This window comes from Canis lupus, chromosome 2, assembly GCF_011100685.1.
Source record: "Canis lupus familiaris isolate Mischka breed German Shepherd chromosome 2, alternate assembly UU_Cfam_GSD_1.0, whole genome shotgun sequence".
Lineage (NCBI taxonomy): Eukaryota > Metazoa > Chordata > Mammalia > Carnivora > Canidae > Canis > Canis lupus.
In genome coordinates, this window is record NC_049223.1 from 4,168,639 (window position 1) to 4,189,957 (window position 21,319).

General features: G+C 37.4%; 1 protein-coding gene across 10 annotated transcripts in view; it reads right to left on the reverse strand.

The window, feature by feature from the left end:
• The window catches only part of CCDC7 (coiled-coil domain containing 7), a 383,402-nt gene that overhangs the window by 138,100 nt on the left and 223,983 nt on the right, over positions 1 to 21,319 (reverse strand). For 7 of the 10 annotated variants that reach the window (XM_038529717.1, XM_038529714.1, XM_038529715.1 and 4 more), the window contains exons 25-28: positions 20,107 to 20,238; positions 8,032 to 8,142; positions 5,193 to 5,303; positions 1,477 to 1,581 (exon numbers count right to left, since the gene is read on the reverse strand). In XM_038529717.1, the coding sequence (XP_038385645.1) occupies positions 1,477 to 1,581; positions 5,193 to 5,303; positions 8,032 to 8,142; positions 20,107 to 20,238 (459 nt within the window). Of the gene's footprint in view, positions 1 to 1,476; positions 1,582 to 5,192; positions 5,304 to 8,031; positions 8,164 to 20,106; positions 20,239 to 21,319 lie in introns of those variants that run through there. The other 3 variants (XM_038529713.1, XM_038529720.1, XM_038529721.1) reach the window with 3 other exon arrangements.

Consider the following 21,319-nt stretch of genomic DNA (forward strand, 5'->3'; position numbering starts at 1 on the left):
CCTACCAAACTACTGGCATCTAGCACCATTGTCTACCAAACACAATGTCAACAGCCAGGAAAATAAAAAGGAATAACTGCCTTCACTGTTGAAATTTATTTATTTTTATTTATTTTTTATTTATTTATTTATTTTCACTGTTGAAATTTAAAAAGCCAACAATGGGGGATCCCTGCGTGGCTCAGCAGTTTAGCACCTGCCTTCTACCCAGGGTGTGATCCTGGAGACCTGGGATCAAGTCCCACATCAGGCTCCCTGCATAGAGCCTGCTTCTCTCACTGACTGTGTCTCTGCCTCTCTCTCTCTCTCTCTCTCATGAATAAATAAAATCTTTAAATATTTTTTTTAAAAGCCAACAATGTCTGTAAATTATTTCTCCAATCAATGGTTCCACCTGTCCTACATGCAAGACTTCTGAAGTTTAGACCCCAAATTGATTAGGGCTATGCAAACTGTCAGTGCTGCCTTTGTCATTGGTGGTACCTAACATTATGACAGTTATAGAGGCTATTGCCCAAAGTGATAGAACTTGCTATGCTACAGATGACATCACAAATGCCGTTTTCAGCATCCCTCTCCATGCAGATGATCAGGATTAGTTTGTTGCATGTAGTGTGAATTGCCTTGTATCGCAAATATCCTTCTATAACACTTCCTAAACTCCCCAACTATCTGTAATCAATGCATGGGTCAAGAACTGGAAAAAAATCTCACTCTTAAGGAGGGTGCTATCTTTCCAATCTATTGATGAAATTATCATAGTATGCCATTATTACCAATAAGGTACAAGGACCTAAGTCCAGAGTAAAATTTCTGGGCATGATCAATAAAGAGCTTAATGTATCATCCCAAAGAAGCCAATTGTCATGCTTTTGGTCCTCTGTGTCCCCCAAATAAAAATAATCTGAGCAGTTAGTAAGACCATTGAGATACTGCCATGCTCTCACAGGGATCATAGAGCAGCCATCTGTGATCTTTGGCTGGGGCTGTACTGGACAGGATCCCCTAGGGGTCCTTCAACTGACCATCTTTGCTGCCCTTTTCTGGACCCCTCTGATTTCCATTTGCTGTTTCAGTTACAAATCTCAGCAACATGTCTTTTTGTATGCTGGAGATTATGGCAGAAGACCTCTACTGGAGGTCACAAGACACCCCTTGGGCTTTGGGTCTGCATTCTGTCCGTTGACTAAAAAGTGCATATTCTTTATGAGACAAGTATTGGTCTATTGTTGACCATGGTGAAAACTGAGAACATGACCTTGGTCATGTAACAATCTTCTGATAAGAAATTCCAACCAAAACATATTAATAGAAATATGTTTTGTTCTCTAGTTATGTTAGAGTATTCACATTTTCTGTATTCAAAGTTTAAAATTTCTATAAAATACATGTTCACTTATGTAATCATGAACCAAAGAAAGTTCTGACGCATTTAACTTAAAACAATATAAAGTTATCTATAATTATTATACTTACTGAGTCTTTCCTCTATTGAAGTTTTTCGTTTTGATTGTACTTGGGTTTTTAACACCGGGTCTTGATGTTTAAGCATAATATTTTCATCTGGTACTTCATCAACAGCTACATAAAGAGTTAAATTAATAAGAAAATAGATATATCATGAAATATCTAGATTTCAAATTTATAACAAGTGAATAGCACCATTTCCTCCCATTTTTATAAAATCACAAATCAATTATCATAATACCATATCTAACTGAAAATTCTGAGACTATTTTTAATGGGTATGTACTGAAGTTGTCTATTTTATAAATATTCCAGGCACTAAGTATGTTTATGACACTAATTTAGTCAGGTTATTTATACTTTAGGTTAATACACATTCATATACCAACCAATGAAAATGCATAGGCGCAAGATTAGTCAATATGACCTTATTTGTAATTGTAAACTATTTAAAATTATCTAAGTATTCAAACATAGGAGATTGGTTGAGTAAACTAATATATATACCACAAACAATACTATTTTCCACAATATATACAAGTCAAACCATTATTAACTTATATAATGATGTCATGCCAATTATTTCTCAATAAAACAAAATTGTTCAGTATCAATTACAATAAATTATGTTGTATATATGTGGGTATATAAACATATAGTATATGTAGTATGTATAGGGATATAATGTTGTACAAATAACTGTACATAGAGTGAGATATTCCCCTTCCCATCTAGATGAGCTAATACATCCAATCCTTGCCTGATATTTCATGGGGATATGAAACGTAGGTTGAAGCACTCATGGAAGTCAGTGCCCTTTCATGTTTAGACTCCTGCTTTTATCATTGTAGTAAGTGAATAAAGGGTTAATTTTTACTTTTAATTTGGCTTATCTTAAGTGACCTCCCCCATGCCTAGAAGCTTTCTCTCGGTGACAGATGGTGACAAGCATGGTAGCTCAATTAAGCAAAATGTCTTTCTGGAAAAATAAAAAAAGGATGAAGATCCTATGTTTGAGAGGTATCAGTGGTCCTTTTCTTTAGCCACTGACTCCATGGCCAAAATGCCTGGGTCAAATTAGAGATCCAACAGAAGGGCTCTGAGAAATCTAGGGAAGCAATTCCTCCACTAATGCTCTTGTCCTTTGATGATAGGGTTAAAAATGTCAAATACTCTCTAAGCTAAATTTTGTCCAATGTTTGTTGCTAGCTCTAGTGAGGTCCCAGGCAATGAAAGACATCCTACAACATACAAGTTATTGAGACTTGTGGTTTAATTAAATGAATAAATAACTCTTTGGGATTACTTTGCTAGTGACCTTAAAAGACCTTAGAGACTTGGGTTGCTTGCTCAAATGATGAAGAAGGTAATTTTCTTAAACTTAGTGAGGGACAGTGGTACTTTGTGGGGTGTACCACTATAGTACCCTCCTTTAGAATATTCTGACCACAGAAAACTTGATCAGGGAGGCTGAGGAACACACAAGTTGTTCTTCCTCAGCTGGGTGCTATTTGGGCTCTGACAGCTTTGGCCCACCCATGATGTGTTCCCCATGACTAAAATACATGCTTGCATCATGTCTACAGAGACACGAGGAGCATTGCAAACTGTACTGGTGGTCTCTTCGTTCTACAGTGAGAGAGTTAGAGTATTGCCCTAGTGGACAACAAGGTTAACAAGACTCTAGGTTCATTCATGCCACCCCTGCTGGTTATCAAGCTCAACTGAACCTCCTAATAAGGTCAGGTCAATTTGTCAGTGACATAATTCAGATCATAACTGACAAATTCTTGGGCAAGGAAAAAGCAACTGCCAATATAATAAAGAGAGACCATCAAATAGAGTGACATAAAAATGGATAATCAGGCACATACTAGAAGATTTGGGTAAGAGCTTTCCCAGAGATCCTGGGTCTGGTAACTAAACATGGGAGTCAAAAGAAAAGATGAATAGGCTTTCCACTGAGAAATTCTTGGTCAAGTAGTGTTCCATTAGGAGACAAATAGCAGTCCTCCCAGAGACTGCCCAGTGATGGACCCTCTAACTAAGACCAATGCTGTTTCTTCTTCCAGTGAATTATGAAAAGGATCAGAGCCCTGTAAAATTTTACTCAAACTTTTTGGCTTAAAAAAAAAAGACTATCAAATGATAATGTCCTTATGTCCGTAGTGAGAAATGGAGGTTTTATGCCAAAGTCAAAGTTCAAAGTAGACCTGGAGTAGAGCTACATTACTTTGGCCTTTTGAATAGTGGTGCACAGGTGACTTTAATGCCCCAAATCCCTGGCATAAAAATGAGGGGGAAATTGATAATGCTCACTGGCTTTTTGTCTGAAGCCACCACCACCAAGACCCGTACCCAGACTATATTTGGATGGGTCCCTGGGGGCTAATGCATATCACCATTGTGATGGTGCCTACTCCTGAATATATTATTGTTATAGGTGTTATGTATTGTATAGTCTATATGCATTTCTGAATGAAACCACACTAAACCCTAAGGGGAATTGCTGCAGTTAGGACAATTTTAATGGGGCATGTAGAAAATTGGAAGCTTACCAGGCCACCAGCACTGAGTGCTTTTGTCTCTCCAAAACAGTACCAATTGTCTTGGGGATAAAAATAAATAATTGCTCTTATTGCTTGCTTAAGAAAGCCAAAGTCCAACATCTGACTTTTGCACAAGGCCTTGGGTACCTGAAAATAACTGTTGGTGGCTCAACTGTGTAGTACAGCCTTTGGTGCTGGCATTACCTGACATTGGGCTATTGCCCAAGCTGATGGAAGTAGGTATAAAGTAATTCATATTGCAAATGTTCTTTTCAGCATTCCCATCCACACAGATGATCATAATTGCAACTATTATGTGTAATGGGTTGCAATACACCTTTAACATCCTTCTACAAGGCCATGACCTGGAAAAAGTCCCACTTTTAGCTGGAGCACTATTCTTCCCTATATTGATGACATCTTCTTAGTTGGCCCAGGCAAGGGCATGGCCCAACAAGGACTGTATACCATGTTGACCAATATGGACTAATATGGGTGGGTCATTAGCTTAGACAAGGCAGAAGTACCTATGATCCATGTGAAATTTCAAGGAATAAACTGGAAAGGGACAGTGTGTCTCACTCCAGAAGGAGCAACTGCCAAGTTCTAGTCATGCTTAGGCTCTTAGCTCCAATAAATACAAAGGATGCCCAGTTAATGGTGGTCACACATTCTCTACATGACTATCTTGATGATGACACCCATCAATTAGATTACCAAAAAGACCTCTACTTTGCGTGGGGCATGACAACAGAATGCCCTGAAGGTTCTCCAACTATCCGATATAGGCCATGCTTCTCCTTGCCCCTCTAATTCATTTTGCCTTTTGAGTTACAAGTTTAGCACATCTGTTTGCCAATTAAAGCATGTTGGAGGTGCCTGTTTGGGCTTTTGGCCCAATATCCTGTAGTTGACTGAAAGTAAACACCTTTTGAGGGACCATTGACTAGTTATTGGGTTTTAGTGGACACTGAGTTCAAGAGCCTGCCATGAAATCATCTTACGAATAGATATTCCAAACAAATGTTAAATGGGTTTTATGATATTAATATTTTAGGTCAAATTGTAAATTTTCCATAAATTATATGTTCAAATGCATGTTCATGAAGTAAATAAAAAAGATCTTATGATATTCATTTTTAAAAATGTAAAGTGATCTTTAATTATATTACTTACTCTTAGATTTTTTCTCTCTGGAAGTTATTTGTTTCTGTACTTGCATTTGAAGTTTTGACACTGAATCTTGATGCTTAAGCATAAGATTTTTGTCTGGTACATAATCATGAACTACAGAAAGAGATTTATTTAGGCTATTAATAGAAAAAATAGATCTACTATAAAATGTCTAGATTTAAAATTTGTAACAAACACACAGCAATTTTTTTTCTCATTTTAATAATGTTATAGGCAAGTTGCCATACCAGATGTGACATGAAAATTGTAAGAATACTTTTAATGGGTATGTGTTGAAGCTGTATCACTAATGTCTCTATTATAATGTTTCTTTTTTTAAGATTTATTTATTTATTCATGAGAGACAGACAGAGAGAGAAAGAGAGGCAGAAGGAGAAGCAAGCTCCTTGCAGGGAGCCTGATGCGGGACTCGATCCTGGATCCTGGGATCATGCCCTGAGCCAAAGGAAGATGCTCGATCACTGAGCCACCCAGGTGTCCCAATTATAATGTTTCAAGTATAATATTATACTATATACAGTCTCTAGTTTCTTGGGTTACTTTAATACTTTAATATACATAAATATAATATACTATATACTATTTAATATACATAAATATAATATACTAATATACTATTAAAGTATTTAATACTTTAATATACATAAAGTATAATGATGTATACTTTAATATACATTCAGACAACTAAAAGAAAATTCCTATGTATGAGGTTATTAATTACAAAATACCTGCAAATTGCCAATATTTACAACTATACAAATTTTTAAACTGAGCAGAGTGGTGAAATAAACTAAGGTATATACTATACATTATGTTGTGTATAAATTATAGTAGATAATGTTGTACAAACAAAGGTACATACAGCTGTAATGTGAATGATACAGATCTCTATAAACTAACTTGAATGGATTACTAGGAATAACATTAAGTTAAAAAAATGAAAAGGGGAATGTTACTTTTGGGTAGAGAAGAAGAAAATATATATAAAGACAAATAGAGGAAACATAATAAATATATCAGAAAGCAGGGACACCTGGGTGGCTCAGTGGTTGAGCTTCTGCCTTTGGCTCAGGGTGTGATCCCACAGTCCTAGGATTCAATCCAGCATTGAGTTCCCCAGGGGCAGCCTCCTTCTCCCTCTGCCTGTGTCTCTGCCTCTTTCTGTGTGTCTTTCATGAATAAATAAATAAAATCTTTTTTTTAAAGCAATATAATTAGTTATCTACAAAATGACAGGGGAAGACTGAGAGAGGGATGGCATTGTTCTAAGCATACCTTTCATATATTTTCAACTTTTGGAAGTAGATTCATGTTCTACATTTTCAAAATAAAACTAAATCAATAAGGGTAAGAAAGTGGAATGAAAATTGAAAACAAACTTAGTCAAGTGAAAATGAAACTGCTGAAGGAAAAATAAGAGCAATAACTCACCAGTATAATATTTAACGTAAATTCTTACTCTTGGACATGAGATTTGGGGTAAGGAGGGGCAGGTGGACCAAAAACAAATCATGAAATATTTCTGGTTGGTTTATTTTTCCAGTGGTATGTGCTAACCACTTCTGAAACCATTTGAAAAGCATTACAAGATTAGGCAAATGAGTAAATGTGTTGATGTTGTTTAGAGGTCCAGCTACTCCAGTCCCAGGGCCCATAAAATGGTAGGAGTCTTTAATTTGGGGTCTCTTCAGCTGTGAGACTATCCCTCACTTCTGTATGCATTAAGGTATCTGACCCTTGCCTGGTGCTCTTCCATGGGGTAAAATAGAACATTAGTAAAGCTGGTACTCTCCCCTTTCCAGAATATAGCCTATACTATGGTAGTAAAAGAATAAAAGTTAATTATTACTCTAAGTTTGGCTTATTTTAATAGATCAATTAAAAAACTGCATCTCTCTCTAGCAAATTACCACAATGAATGTGTGGTCAATGAAACACAATACTTTCCCAAAGGAATACTTTGGAAAGTACTATGAGTCTGCAAGACATGATAGGGAGAAGGATATTATTAGATTATTTGCATAAGAGCCAGGGGGCACTTTGCCAGTTAGGCAAAAGCCTTTCAGAAAGTACTAGAAGATACCATGGGGCTTTCTAGAGAGCTATTGTGTTGTTTACATAAGCTTTTCAGTTCTTTAGGGGAACAACTGTCTTTTTCTTTTTAGCCCCTGATTCACCTAACAAGATGCCCATTTTTGCACAGTAACTACTGTTAGTTCTAGCATGCTGCTAGAACTAATGGACAATCTATGATGCAGTGAGCTACTGAGACTCACACTTTAATGAAAAAGAGGACAGAATCCTGAGGATTGCTTTGTCCAGCAACTCAGAGATCTTGGGACTTGGGTAGTTTGCCTTCATGAAGAAAGAGGTTCATCTTGTTCAACTAATGAGGGAGAGGAGCAAACTGTAGGACTCATGATGGTAGCACTCCTTCAGAGAGCCTTGACAGTGCCCATATTGACCAAGGAGGTAGAGAAAAAGGGAGGTGAAAGACATGAACATCTGAGGCCATTCTCTTTCCTTAAGGTACTATTTTGGCTCTGGGTACTGTTTTGATCTCCTGAGGGCCCAAAAACAGATGAATAATTGAAAATTATTGTTATTCAGATTGCTTGTCTTGTGGTCATCAAATGATCTTTAGACCAGAAATTCCAACCAAAGGGTAGCAATATTTTTGCTTTTTTCTCTAGCCATCTTAGAGTATTCATGTTTTGGTCAAAGTGTAACATTTTTATAAAATATATGTTCAAATACATACTCATGAACCAAAATAGAAACATCTAATTTAAAATAAAGTTATTTGTAATTTTATACTTACTACCAAGTCTTTCCCTCTTTTGAATTATTTGTTTCTTCACTTGAATCTCTGGTTTTGACATTGAGTCTTGATGCTCAAGCACATGATTTTCATCTGGTACTTCATACTGAACTACATAGAGAAGTATTTAGCCAAGTAAATAAAAAAGAGACATATTGTGAAATACCTAGATTTCAAATTTATAGCAAGCATTTTTTATTTTTATAAAGTTATAAGTTAACTATCATAATGCTATATCTGATATAAAACTGTTAGAAGAGTTTTAATGGGCATGTGTAGAAAGCATTTTATCATATCATTAATATTCCTAGGCCTCAAATGTGTTTTACCTTAATCTCTAGTTTTCTTAGGTTTTTAATGTTTTCAGTTAATATATATTTATAGACAAAACAATGAAAATATATATGCACACGATTATTCATTCTAACATAGTTGTAATTGCAAAATCTCAAACCGCTTAAATGCACAAGCATAGAAAATTGATAAAGTATATAAATTATGATAATATAAACTATAGGATATAATGAGGTACAGTTGTACACACAAGTATAGAAGGAATGTTATATAAACATTCCCTATAAACTGACTTGATGGTATTTCTATGAAATGATGTTTAGTGGAAAAGAACCTGAAAGAAAAAATATCTAGTATGCTATCTTTTAAGTATGAAAGGGAAATGGCGGGGGGGGGGGGAGGAGTGTTGGTGAATGAAGAGAGATACTTACTACTTACCTTTATAAAATGAAACACAGGAAATATAAAACAGAAAACAATGTAGTTGGTCACTAAAAGTCACTGTAGACACTGCTGAGTTTTACCCAGTGACTTTTGTTAGCTCTTATTATGTCTCAGGCACTGATGGATAGGCTATGACACAGCAAGTTTTTGAGACTCATGTTTAATGAGTTGCTTTAAACTTGTTGCTTTACCAGCAACTCATAGCCTTGGGTAGTGGGGCTCCAACCATAAAGAAAATAATCTTGTTAACTTAGTGTAGGACAGTGGAACCTGTTAGATGTGTCGCACAGACACACTGGTTCTTTTTTTTTTTTTAATTTATTTTTTATTGGTGTTCAACTTACTAACATACAGAATAACCCCCAGTGCCTGTCACCCTTTCACTCCCACCCCCGCCCTCCTCCCCTTCTACCACCCCTAGTTCGTTTACCAGAGTTAGGAATCTTCATGTTCTGTCTCCCTTTCTGATATTTCCCACACATTTCTTCTCCCTTCCTTTATATTCCCTTTCACTATTATTTATATTCCCCAAATGAATGAGAACATATAATGTTTGTCCTTCTCTGACTGACTTACTTCACTCAGCATAATACCCTCCAGTTCCATCCACGTTGAAGCAAATGGTGGGTATTTGTCATTTCTAATGGCTGAGTAATATTCCATTGCATACATAAACCACATCTTCTTTATCCATTCATCTTTCATTGGACACCGAGGCTCCTTCCACGGTTTGGCTATCGTGGCCATTGCTGCTATAAACATCGGGGTGCAGGTGTCCTGGCGTTTCATTGCATTTGTATCTTTGGGGTAAATCCCCAGCAGTGCAATTGCTGGGTCGTAGGGCAGGTCTATTTTTAACTGTTTGAGGAACCTCCACACAGTTTTCCAGAGTGGCTGGACCAGTTCACATTCCCACCAACAGTACAAGAAGGTTCCCCTTTCTCCACATCCTCTCCAACATTTGGTGTTTCCTGTCTTGTTAATTTTCCCCATTCTCACTGGTGTGAGGTGGTATCTCATTGTGGTTTTGATTTGTATTTCTCTGATGGCAAGTGATGCAGAGCATTTTCTCATATGCATGTTGGCCATGTCTATGTCTTCCTCTGTGAGATTTCTGTTCATGTCTTTTGCCCATTTCATGATTGGATTGTTTGTTTCTTTGGTGTTGAGTTGAATAAGTTCTTTATAGATCTTGGAAACTAGCCCTTTATCTGATATGTCATTTGCAAATATCTTCTCCCATTCTGTAGGTTGTCTTTGAGTTTTGTTGACTGTATCCTTTGCTGTGCAAAGCTTCTTATCTTGATGAAGTCCCAATAGTTCATTTTTGCTTTTGTTTCTTTTGCCTTCGTGGATGTATCTTGCAAGAAGTTACTATGGCCGAGTTCAAAAAGGGTGTTGCCTGTGTTCTTCTCTAGGATTTTGATGGAATCTTGTCTCACATTTAGTTCTTTCATCCATTTTGAGTTTATCTTTGTGTATGGTGCAAGAGAGTGGTCTAGTTTCATTCTTCTGCATGTGGATGTCCAATTTTCCCAGCACCATTTATTGAAGAGACTGTCTTTCTTCCAATGGATAGTCTTTCCTCCTTTATCGAATATTAGTTCACCATAAAGTTCAGGGTCCACTTCTGGGTTCTCTATTCTGTTCCACTGATCTATGTGTCTGTTTTTGTGCCAGTACCACACTGTCTTGATGACCACAGCTTTGTAGTACAACCTGAAATCTGGCATTGTGATGCCCCCAGCTATGGTTGTCTTTTTAAAAATTCCCCTGGCTATTCGGGGTCTTTTCTGATTCCACACAAATCTTAAAATAATTTGTTCTAACTCTCTGAAGAAAGTCCACGGTATTTTGATAGGGATTGCATTAAACGTGTATATTGCCCTGGGTAACATTGACATTTTCACAATATTAATTCTGCCAATCCATGAGCATGGAATATTTTTCCATCTCTTTGTGTCTTCCTCAATTTCTTTCAGAAGTGTTCTATAGTTTTTAGGGTATAGATCCTTTACATCTTTGGTTAGGTTTATTCCTAGGTATCTTATGCTTTTGGGTGCAATTGTAAATGGGATTGACTCCTTAATTTCTCTTTCTTCAGTTTCATTGTTAGTGTATAGAAATGCCACTGATTTCTGGGCATTGATTTTGTATCCTGCCACGCTACCGAATTGCTGTATGAGTTCTAGCAATCTTGGGGTGGAGACTTTTGGGTTTTCTATGTAGAGTATCATGTCATCAGCGAAGAGGGAGAGTTTGACTTCTTCTTTGCCAGTTTGAATGCCTTTAATGTCTTTTTGTTGTCTGATTGCTGAGGCTAGGACTTCCAGTACTATGTTGAACAGCAGTGGTGAGAGTGGACATCCCTGTCTTGTTCCTGATCTTAGGGGAAAGGCTCCCAGTGCTTCCCCATTGAGAATGGTATTTGCTGTGGGCTTTTCATAGATGGCTTTTAAGATACACCGGTTCTAAAGTCCCTGAAAGCAGCCACTTTGCCCAAAGAGGACAGGGGGACAGGGTGAAAAAGACACAGATAATCAAGACACTCTCCTTCTATTGGCTGCCATTTGGTTTCTGAAAAGTTTAGCCCTCCCATGATGAGTTCCCTGCCCCTGAAAATATTATGTAGTTACTCAACAATGGAATCTCAAGGAGAAAATGGATGGATTTTCCACTAAGAATCTTCTGGCCAGGGGGTAGTGAGCCATAGCAGGCTAAAGCACAGCCCCATAAGAATCAAAATGATAGGGACAGTTGGTGGCTCAGTCAGTTAAGCATCTGACTCTTGATCTCAGCTCAGGTCTTGGTCTCAGGATAATGAGTTAAAACCCTACAAAGAATCAAAATGATGATGACATTTATTACTAATATGAGACCTATTCCTTCTGCCTCCTTCCAGTGATATTAACATGAATCAGAGAACTCTACCTAATTTACCTGGAGTTCTTGGCTTTCAAAAATAAGTAAGACTGGGGGCAGGTTAAGGTCTCTCTATCTCCACTGGCATTTGAGGATGTATGGTTTTGAGTTTAAAGAGGTGATGAGGAGAAATTGCATAAGTTGGGACATTTGGATTCTAGTTTATGAGTTACTATGATTGTCACAATTCTGACACAGGATAAGAGGGAAATAATGCTATCTGACCCTGACACCTGACAATGGATGTCTCTTTGGGGCTGGTAAGCCTCCATTTTTATAACCCGCACTACTAAATATATTATTAACATGGATATATTTTCTATGTGAACTCCAACATGGATCAGCCTCAAGTTTTAATGAGTATTGCTGCATTTGGGGTCATTAGTGGGGCATATGGAAGACTGTAAACCTACCAGACTCCCAATATCTAGAGATTTGCCTCCAAAACCAACTTCACAGGGGTGAAAAAAATTTATATCCCCACTGCTGAGTTTAACTAAGTCAAAGATCTCCATAAGACTATTTCATTATTCATGAATTAAGTCATCCTGTGCATACAGCCTTGGGTGCTTAGTCAATTAATTATAGGTAGCTTAACTATGGAACAACCTAGGACACTGGTGTTACTTGATATTGCAACTGCCATAGAAGTTACTGCTTCATAGCATCCCCATCCATACAGATGATCAGAATCAGTTTGCCTTATATGTAATAGGTTGCAGTAGACCTTTAATCCCATTCCACAAGGCTATGAGCTGGAAAAAGTCCCATTTCTAGATAGAACACTATCCTTCTACAATATTGATGACATTCTTCTAGTCATCAATAGCCAAAGGCATCCTAGTCAAAGGCACTACCCAACAAGGACTAGATGTTGTGTTGACCCACTTTCAGCAACACAGCTGAGTCATTAAAATGGACATAGAACAAGTTAAATCCCTGGAAAGGGGCAATATGTTTCGTTTTAGGAGACAACTGCCAAATCCTTGTCCTCCCAACATATACAAAAGAGACTTGGAAATCTGTGGGACTATTCTGACTGGCACTGTCACATTCTCCTCTGTGGGATCCTGATTGCAATTATCTATTGAGTTACCAAAAAGGCCTCTACATTTGAGTGAATCTGGTGGATTTCAACCAACAACATGCTCTGGAAGTTATAACATGCCTTCTAGGCCTCTATGAGTGCATTTAAGTTACAGGTCTCAGCAACTTTTTATCAGTTGGGAGTCTTTGGAAAAAGGCAACTATACAGACAGTGGATTATCAGGCTTTTGAACTCATAACCAACTGGAGCTGACTGAAAGTTACACACCCTTTGAAAGAATTATTGGCCTGTTATTGGTTTTGGTGGATACTTAATGCATGAGTCATGGCTTGGAAACAGTATTACAGCTAGAAAAATTAACTGAAAATTATGATTACTTTAGCTTTTGCTTTCATTTTTTAAAGGCATTTATACTTTAGATAAAAGTGTAAAACTTCTATATAGATTTGTGAATCAAAAAAGTCTTTGGATGCAATTAAAAATAATTTAAGATAACAATTATTATCCTTACTAGTATAGTCTTTCTCTTTAGAAATTCTTTGCCATTTTACTTATATTTGGGTTTGTAACATTGATTCAAGGTGCTTAAGCATGAGATTTTCATCTGGTACTTTATCAGGAGCTACATAGGAAAATATTGAGTCCACTAAATGAAAAGTGGTTATATTATGAAATCTCTATAATTCAAATTTATAACAAGTATACAGCAACATTCTCATTTTTATAGAGCTATAACTAAATTATCAAAATTCTAGATCTGACAAGATTATTGTGAGAAGAGTTTTAACACATGTATGTTGAATCTCTCTCATTACTTCATTAACATTTCTAGTCATCATAGATAATTTATATTGGTCTGTTTCTCTTTGGCTACTACTTTAGAAATCATATAGATTTCACAGACCAACGAATGAAAATGCATATGTACAATTTATTAATTACAGCATTATTTGTAATTGTACATTAATGTAGAAACATGAGAGACTGAATGAATAAGCTAATATATATGGCATAAATTATGTAAATTATGGTAAATAATGTGGTACAAAAAGCTGTACATAGAAATGTAAAAGGAATGAAAATGGTTTCTCTAAGCTGACTTGGAGGGGTTTCCAGAAGATAATATTAGGTGAAAAAAGAAGAGGGGCTTGTTGTATGGTACCTTTTAGGTAAGGAAGAAGGGCAAATAAAATAAGAAAAAGAGAGAAAATGAATTAGAGACTTACCTTTTATACAATGAATGCAAGTGAGATATTAGAAAACAATGTAATTGGTTACCTACAAGATGAAAGGGAGAAGACTGGGGATAAAATGGTTCTGTTCTAAGTATATCTCTTTATGTATTTGGTTTTCTTTTGGAAGCAGGTTCCAGTTAAAATTAAAAAATAAAATTAACTCACAAAAGAGGAACTACATCTGAAAGCAAACTTATTATTATTTTATTTTATTTTATTTTTAAATTTATGATAGTCACAGAGAGAGAGAGAGAGGCAGAGACATAGGCAGAGGGAGAAGCAGGCTCCATGCACCGGGAGCCCAACGTGGGATTGGATCCCGGGTCTCCAGGATCGCGCCCTGGGCCAAAGGCAGGCGCCAAACCGCTGCACCACCCAGGGATCCCTGAAAGCAAACTTAAAGAAATGAACCTAATTTATAATATTGAGGTGTGTTCCCTCCATCCCTACACTGTGGGGAGTTTTAATCAAAAAAGGATGGGACGCCTAGGTGGCTTAGCTGTTGAGCATCTGCCTTTGGCTCAGGGCATGATCCTGGAGTCCCGGGATCCAGTCCAGTATTGGGCTCCTGCATGGATCCTGCTTCTCCCTCTGCCTATGTCTCTGCCTGCTTCTCTCTCTCTCTCTCTCTGTCTGTCTCTCTGTCTGTCTCTCTCTCTCTCCCTGTCTCTCATGAATAAATAAATAAAACCTTAAAAAAAGAAAGGATACTGTATGTGTCAAATACTTTTTCTGCATCAGTTGAGAGGATCATACGATTCTTGTCCTTCCATTCATTAATGTGACATATCACATTGATTGATTTGAGAATGTTGAACCACCCTTGCATCCCAGGAATAAATCCCACTTGGGCATATTGAATAATCCTTTTAATGTACTGTTGGATACTACTGGCTAATATTTTGATGAGAATTTTGGGATATTGGTCTATAATTTTCCCTTTTGATGAAGAAAATAAAAACTGGTGGTATCACAATGCCAGACTTCAAGCTATATTACAAAGCTGTCATCATCAAGACAGTATGGTAACAGTATGGCAGAAAGACAGACACATAGATCAATGGAACACAATAGAGAACACAGAAATGGATCCTTAACTCTATGGTTTTAACTAATCTTCAACAAAGCAGGAAAGAATATCCAATGAAAAAGGACAGTCTCCGCAATTAATGGTGCTAGGAAAATTGGACAGCCACATTGTAGAAGAATGAAACTGGACCACTTCCTTATACCATACACAAAGATAAAAATAATGGATAAAAGACCTAAATGTGAGATAGGAATCCATCAAAATTCTAGAGGAGAACACAGGCAACAACCTCTTTGACCTCAACTGCAACAACTTCTTGCTAGACACGTCTCCAAAGGCAAGGGAAACAAAAGCAAAAATGAACTATTGGGACCTCATCAAGATAGAAAGCTTCTGCACAGCAAAGGGAACAACCAACCAAAACTAAAGGCAACCTACATAATGGCAGAAGATATTTTCAAATGTCTTATCAGATAAAGGGCTAGTATCCAAGATCTATAAAGAAGAAACTCAACACTCTAAGAACAAATAATCCAGTGAAGAAATGGAGAAAAGACATGAACAGACATTTCTCTAAAGAAGACATATAACTGGCCAACAGACACATGAAAAAAAATGCTCATCATTGGGGAAATGTAAATCAAAACCACAATAAGGTACCACCTTATACCTGGATGTCTAGGTGGCTCAGTGGTTGAGCATCTGCCTTCAGCTCAGGGTGTGATCCTGGGGTCCTGGTATTGAGTCCTGCATCAAGCTCCCCATTGGGGTCCTGCTTCTCCCTCTGCCTATGTCTCTGCTCTCTTGTGTGCTTCTTATGAATAAATAAATTTTTTTTAAAAAAGGATACCACCTTACACCAGTCAAAATGGCTAATTAACAAGTCAGGAAATGACAGGTATTGGCAAGGATGTGGGAGAGGGGAACCATTGTGCACTGTTGGTGGAAGTGCAAACTGGTGCAGCCACTCTGGAGAACAGTATGGAGGTTCCTCGAGAAGTTAAAAATATAGTTACCCTATGACTCAGGAATTGCACTACTAGTTATTTACCCCAAAGAATAAACTACAAAAGTAGTGATCCAAAGGGGCACCTGCACCCCAATATTCATAGGAGCAATGGCCACACAGCCAAGCTGTGGAAAGAGTCGAGATGTCCATTATCAGATGAATGGATAAAGATTTGATATATATCTTGTATATATCTGTATGTGTGTGTACACACACATGATGGAATATTACTCAGCCATCAAAAAGGATGAATATTTACCATTTACATCAGCATGGATGGAACTAACGGGCATTATGCTGACTGAAATAAGTCAATCAGAGAAACACAATTATCACATGGTTTCAATTCTATGTGGAATATAGGAAACAGCATAGAGGATCATAAAGGGAAGGGAGAAAAAACTGAATGGGAAGTCATCAGACCAGGAGAAAAACCATGAAAGACTCTTTTTTTAAAATTTTTTTAAATTTTATTTATGATAGTCACAGAGAGAGAGAGAGAGAGAGAGAGAGAGGCAGAGACATAAGCAGAGGGAAAAGCAGGCTCCATGCACCGAGAGCCCAATGTGGGATTAGATCCCGGGCCTCCAGGATTGCGCCCTGGGCCAAAGGCAGGCGCTAAACCGCTGTACCACCCAGGGATCCTGAAAGACTCCTAACTATAAGAAATAAACTGAGGGTTGTTGGAGGGGAGGTAGGTGAAGGGATGAAATAATTGGGTAATGGACATTAAGGAGGCACATGATGTGATGAGCACTGGGTGTTATATGCAACTGATAAATTGTTGAACACTGCATCTGAGACTAATGATGTACTATATGTTGGCTAATTGAATTTAAATTAAAAAAAGGAAATAAACTTACTAAATAATAAAGAAAAAAGCATTAATGCAAACAACTCATCAATATAATATTTGACATGGAACCTCATTCACAAATAAGAGCATGGAGGAGAGAGTATAAACACATGACATGTGTAAACACATGACATAATATTTTTAGTAGGCTTATTTTTCTTTTCTTAAAAGATTTGATTTATTTTTTGAGAGAGAGAGAACAAGCAGGGAGAGAAGGAGTGGACAGAGGGCTCCCTGCCAAGCAGGGGGCTCCACGCCAGGCTCGATCCCAGGACTCTGGGATGACCTGAGCCTCGGTAGGCTTATTTTTCCATTTGCTAAGCAATTCCAAAACAATTTTGGAAGCATAATAAAATGAAGCAAATGGGAAATGTATTATGTTATTCAGGGTCAAGATTTACACAGTGGAAGAAAGGACACACATATGAAATGAAGGCAAGATAAGGCCCTGAGGGGATAGACTAGTATTGAAGGATTCCAAGATTTACTATGAATTCTACATATGTCTATGCATGTTTACATGCACATGTATACATATGTAGGCATAGAAGTGTTATGAATGTGTACATGTATGTGAATATATCTAAGGAACCTGACTCTAGGTGAGATCTTATGTATGATGTTTCAGACACAAACATAGACAATTATAAAGGCATTACCTGGTACTTAGCATGGGGGAAAGAAGCTTCCAACCCACAAAGACTTGATACACAACCAATCATAGTCTCAACACCCTCTTCCCTGAAGCTCTTGCCCATAGCACATTCTTACTCCAGTTGCTTTCAGTTGGAGGCTTCCTTATAGTGGCAGGGAGGAGGGCCTTCACTGAAGTATTGTTAGGCACTGCATCTGCCTAGCCCACCTCCCTGCTGGGCACTTGAAGAAATTTTATGTTTTACTTTAGTAGTCAGGACTTTTCTAATCCTAGCCCTGCCACCACTACCTCCCAAGAACATAGGGTCCATAAAATAGCAGGAAACTTTTCTTCGGGGATCCTTCAGCTGTGAGATGATCCTCCCCTATATCTCATGCCAGTTTGCACTGATACATCTAACCCTCATCCACTGCTGCTCCAAGAGGAAAAATGGAACATTGGTGTAGTTAGGTCATTTCCTGTTTAGATTCTTGATTATACCATTGCATTAAGTGAATTAAGGCTTAATTATTACTTTCATTTTGGCTTGTTATTTTAATTGACCAACTCAAAAACTGGCATCTCTGACAAACCGAGCAGCAAGCAGAGTAAATTAAGTCCAATACCTTTATGGAAGGCATACTTTGGAATATGCTAGTGAATCTGTGGGACATTCTGGGGTGGGGTAGTGGGGTGCTACAAGATCATTGCCAAGAACCTGAGAGCTACCTGAGACACATAGGCGGTCAGACCAGTATGTTTTGGATGGTGCTAGCAAACCATGTGGGGTACTCTAGGAGAGCATGTTTTGTTGTTTACATAAGCTTTTAAGTTCTGAGGGGGGAACAAAATTTCTTCTCTTTAGACTGATTCATTGGCCAAGACACCTGCTGGATCAAATTAGAGTTTCACAAGGGGGTCCTCAGTAGAAAGATAGAGACCTTTACTTTGGTCAGAATTTAATGGGGAGGTGGGAAAGAATTGTGTTTCTTGGGCCTTTGGATTTAGTGCTATATGACTGTGATCTTCACAACTCCTGATATGAAGAGGAGGGGAAAATACATAATGTTCATTGGGTAAGGGTAAGGGATCTGGATAGGGATCTCATTAGGTCCGAGGCCATTACCAATGTGACCCTTACCCAGATCCAACTGTGTAGATATTTCCCTTTAGATCACTGCCAACTTCCATTGTTATAGCCCCATTAGTATATATATATTATTATATTATTAGCATAGATGAGTTGTCAGTGTGAACCTCCACTTGTACTAATTCCTCAGCCCTGATAGGAATTTCTTCAGTTAATTCCATTTATGTTGACATGTGGAAGACTGAACCTATCCAATTACCAGTGTCTAGCATTTTTGTTTCCCAAAACACTTGCCTGGGGGGAAAAATGTATAGCTGCCCTAATTACTTGGCTGAATGAATTGAAAGTTCTCCATGAGACTATTTACCTATTAAGTAATTCAGTCAATCCGTGCTCACAATTTCAGGTGTATAGACACTCAACTGATCTACGCAGCTTAATGTTGTAGTACAGTCCTTACACCTATGGTATTTGACATTGTGACAGTGTTACAGTCTGTCCAAACCTGAGGGAACTTGGGATGTGGCAATCAATATTTTGAATGTCCTTTTCAGCATCCCTTTATTGTACATGATCATGATCAGTATGTCATTTTGTGGATTGGGTTGCCATACACCACTGTTGTACTACAGTACTGGAAAATTCTCTGAATATCTATCATCAACACAAAAGTGTTGAAATGAAAAAGTCCCACTCTCATAGAAAGCAACAGACATCTACTCTATTGATTATACTGACCAACATGGGTACCACTAAACAAATACTGGTTGCCCTGCAGACCCACACATAGCAACTCAGTGGGGAGCTTATTACAGGCAAGATACAGTTACCAGGAACCCTAACAAAATTCCTCAGCATGCTCTGTAAGGGGCATAATATCTCATTTCAGAGAAGAGTGCCCAGACTTGGTCCACTCTACTTCAACAAGTGAAAACTCAGCAACTGATTGGACAATTCAGTTACTTATGCTCCCATATTCCCCATGTAGGATATGTATGGTGCCTATCTGTAGGGTAAGTAGAAAGGTCACTTCCTTTCAGTGGGGTTATGACCAAGAGGATGCCTCAGAGGCTCTCCAATAGGCCACCAGGATGCTCTTCCACAGAGCCCCTCTAATCTTTATCGGCTCTTGAATTACAGAACTTAGCAGCATTATTCACTAAAACAAGGTACAGCAGAAGGCCACTGACACAGGTCAGAAGCAACCCTTTGGGCTTTTAAACCTATATCTCTAGGAGTCAGATGAAAGGTACACATTCTTTCAGAGACAGTTACAAGGCCTTGGTGGGATACTGAGTAATTGCTCTATAACCATTAAATAACCATGGAACAAGAAATACCAACCAAATAGTATGAATTCTTCTGCTTTGTTCTCTAGTTATCTTAGGGTACTTACACTTTGGGTCAAGGATGATATCTGTAAATTATATGCTCAAATACATATTCATGAATCAAAGAAAAATGATCTTCCAAATGAGTTTTATTCAAAGTTATCTGTAATTACTATACTTACTACTGACTCTTTCCCCTTTAGAAGCTCCTTGTTTCTTTACTTGCAGTTGGGTGTTTGATATTGAATCTTGAGGCTCAGTCACAACATTTTCAGGTACTTTATTGTGAGCTACATAAAAAGAGGCATTTAGTCCAATAAATGGAAAAACAAATACATTGTGAGATTCCATGCTTCCAAAATATTGACAAATGTACAGCAATGTTTTCTCTCATTTTTAAAAAGTTTTAAGTAAATTATCATAATTCTAGATCCAATATAAAAATGGTGAGAAGAATTTTAATGGATATGTATTGAAACTGTTTCATTATTTTGTTAATATTCATAGTTCTCAAATGTTTCAATTTAGTCTTTTGTTTTCTTAATACTTTAAGTTAAAACATAATTATAGACCAAGCAATGAAAATATATACGCACAAGATTATTCATTACAGCATATTTGTTATTGCAAAATACTCAAAACTACATAAGAGTGCAAACATAGGAGATTAGTTTAATAAACTATATACTATAAACTATGGTAATATCGATTATAGTATATAGTATGGTCCAAACAACTGTATGTGCAACCATAAAGGGAATGAAAAAAGATCCCATCAAATTGGGAAGAATTTCTAGGATATAATGTTAAGTGGAATAAAAACTGTTAGAGAAGATATCTAGTGAATTCTCTTAGGAAAGAAAAAAAGGAAATTTTAAAATGGATATTTATCTTTATAAAATGAAAAATGACAAATCAGAAAAAAAGTAATTTTTTCCAAAGTCATTGTAGACCATGCTTGCTGGATTCCACTGAATAGTTATTGTTAGTGCTTGGAATGTCCCTAGCATTGATGAACAACAGCCTATGATGTAGTAAATTTCTGAGACTCATTTTTAATGAACAAGTATACAAAAACTTCAGAATTGTTTTGCAATTCTGAGTTGAGGTCACCATATAATATGGGGTAGTTTACCTTCATCATTAAGGAAGTAACCTGTGAAACTTGGTGAGGGGATTCATTACAACAGACCCACTTATTCAGAGTGCACTCATGGTGGCCACTTGCCCAATGAAGACAAGAAAGGAGGAGGGGAGGCAATAACATGAACACTAAATACACTCCTTCATCAGCTCCTTTCTCAGGTTTGGCCCACCCAAACCACATTAAGTTTGCTAATACCAAAAAGGTTGTTTGGATCACCTTTATAGTCACCTGCAAGATACCTAATGAGC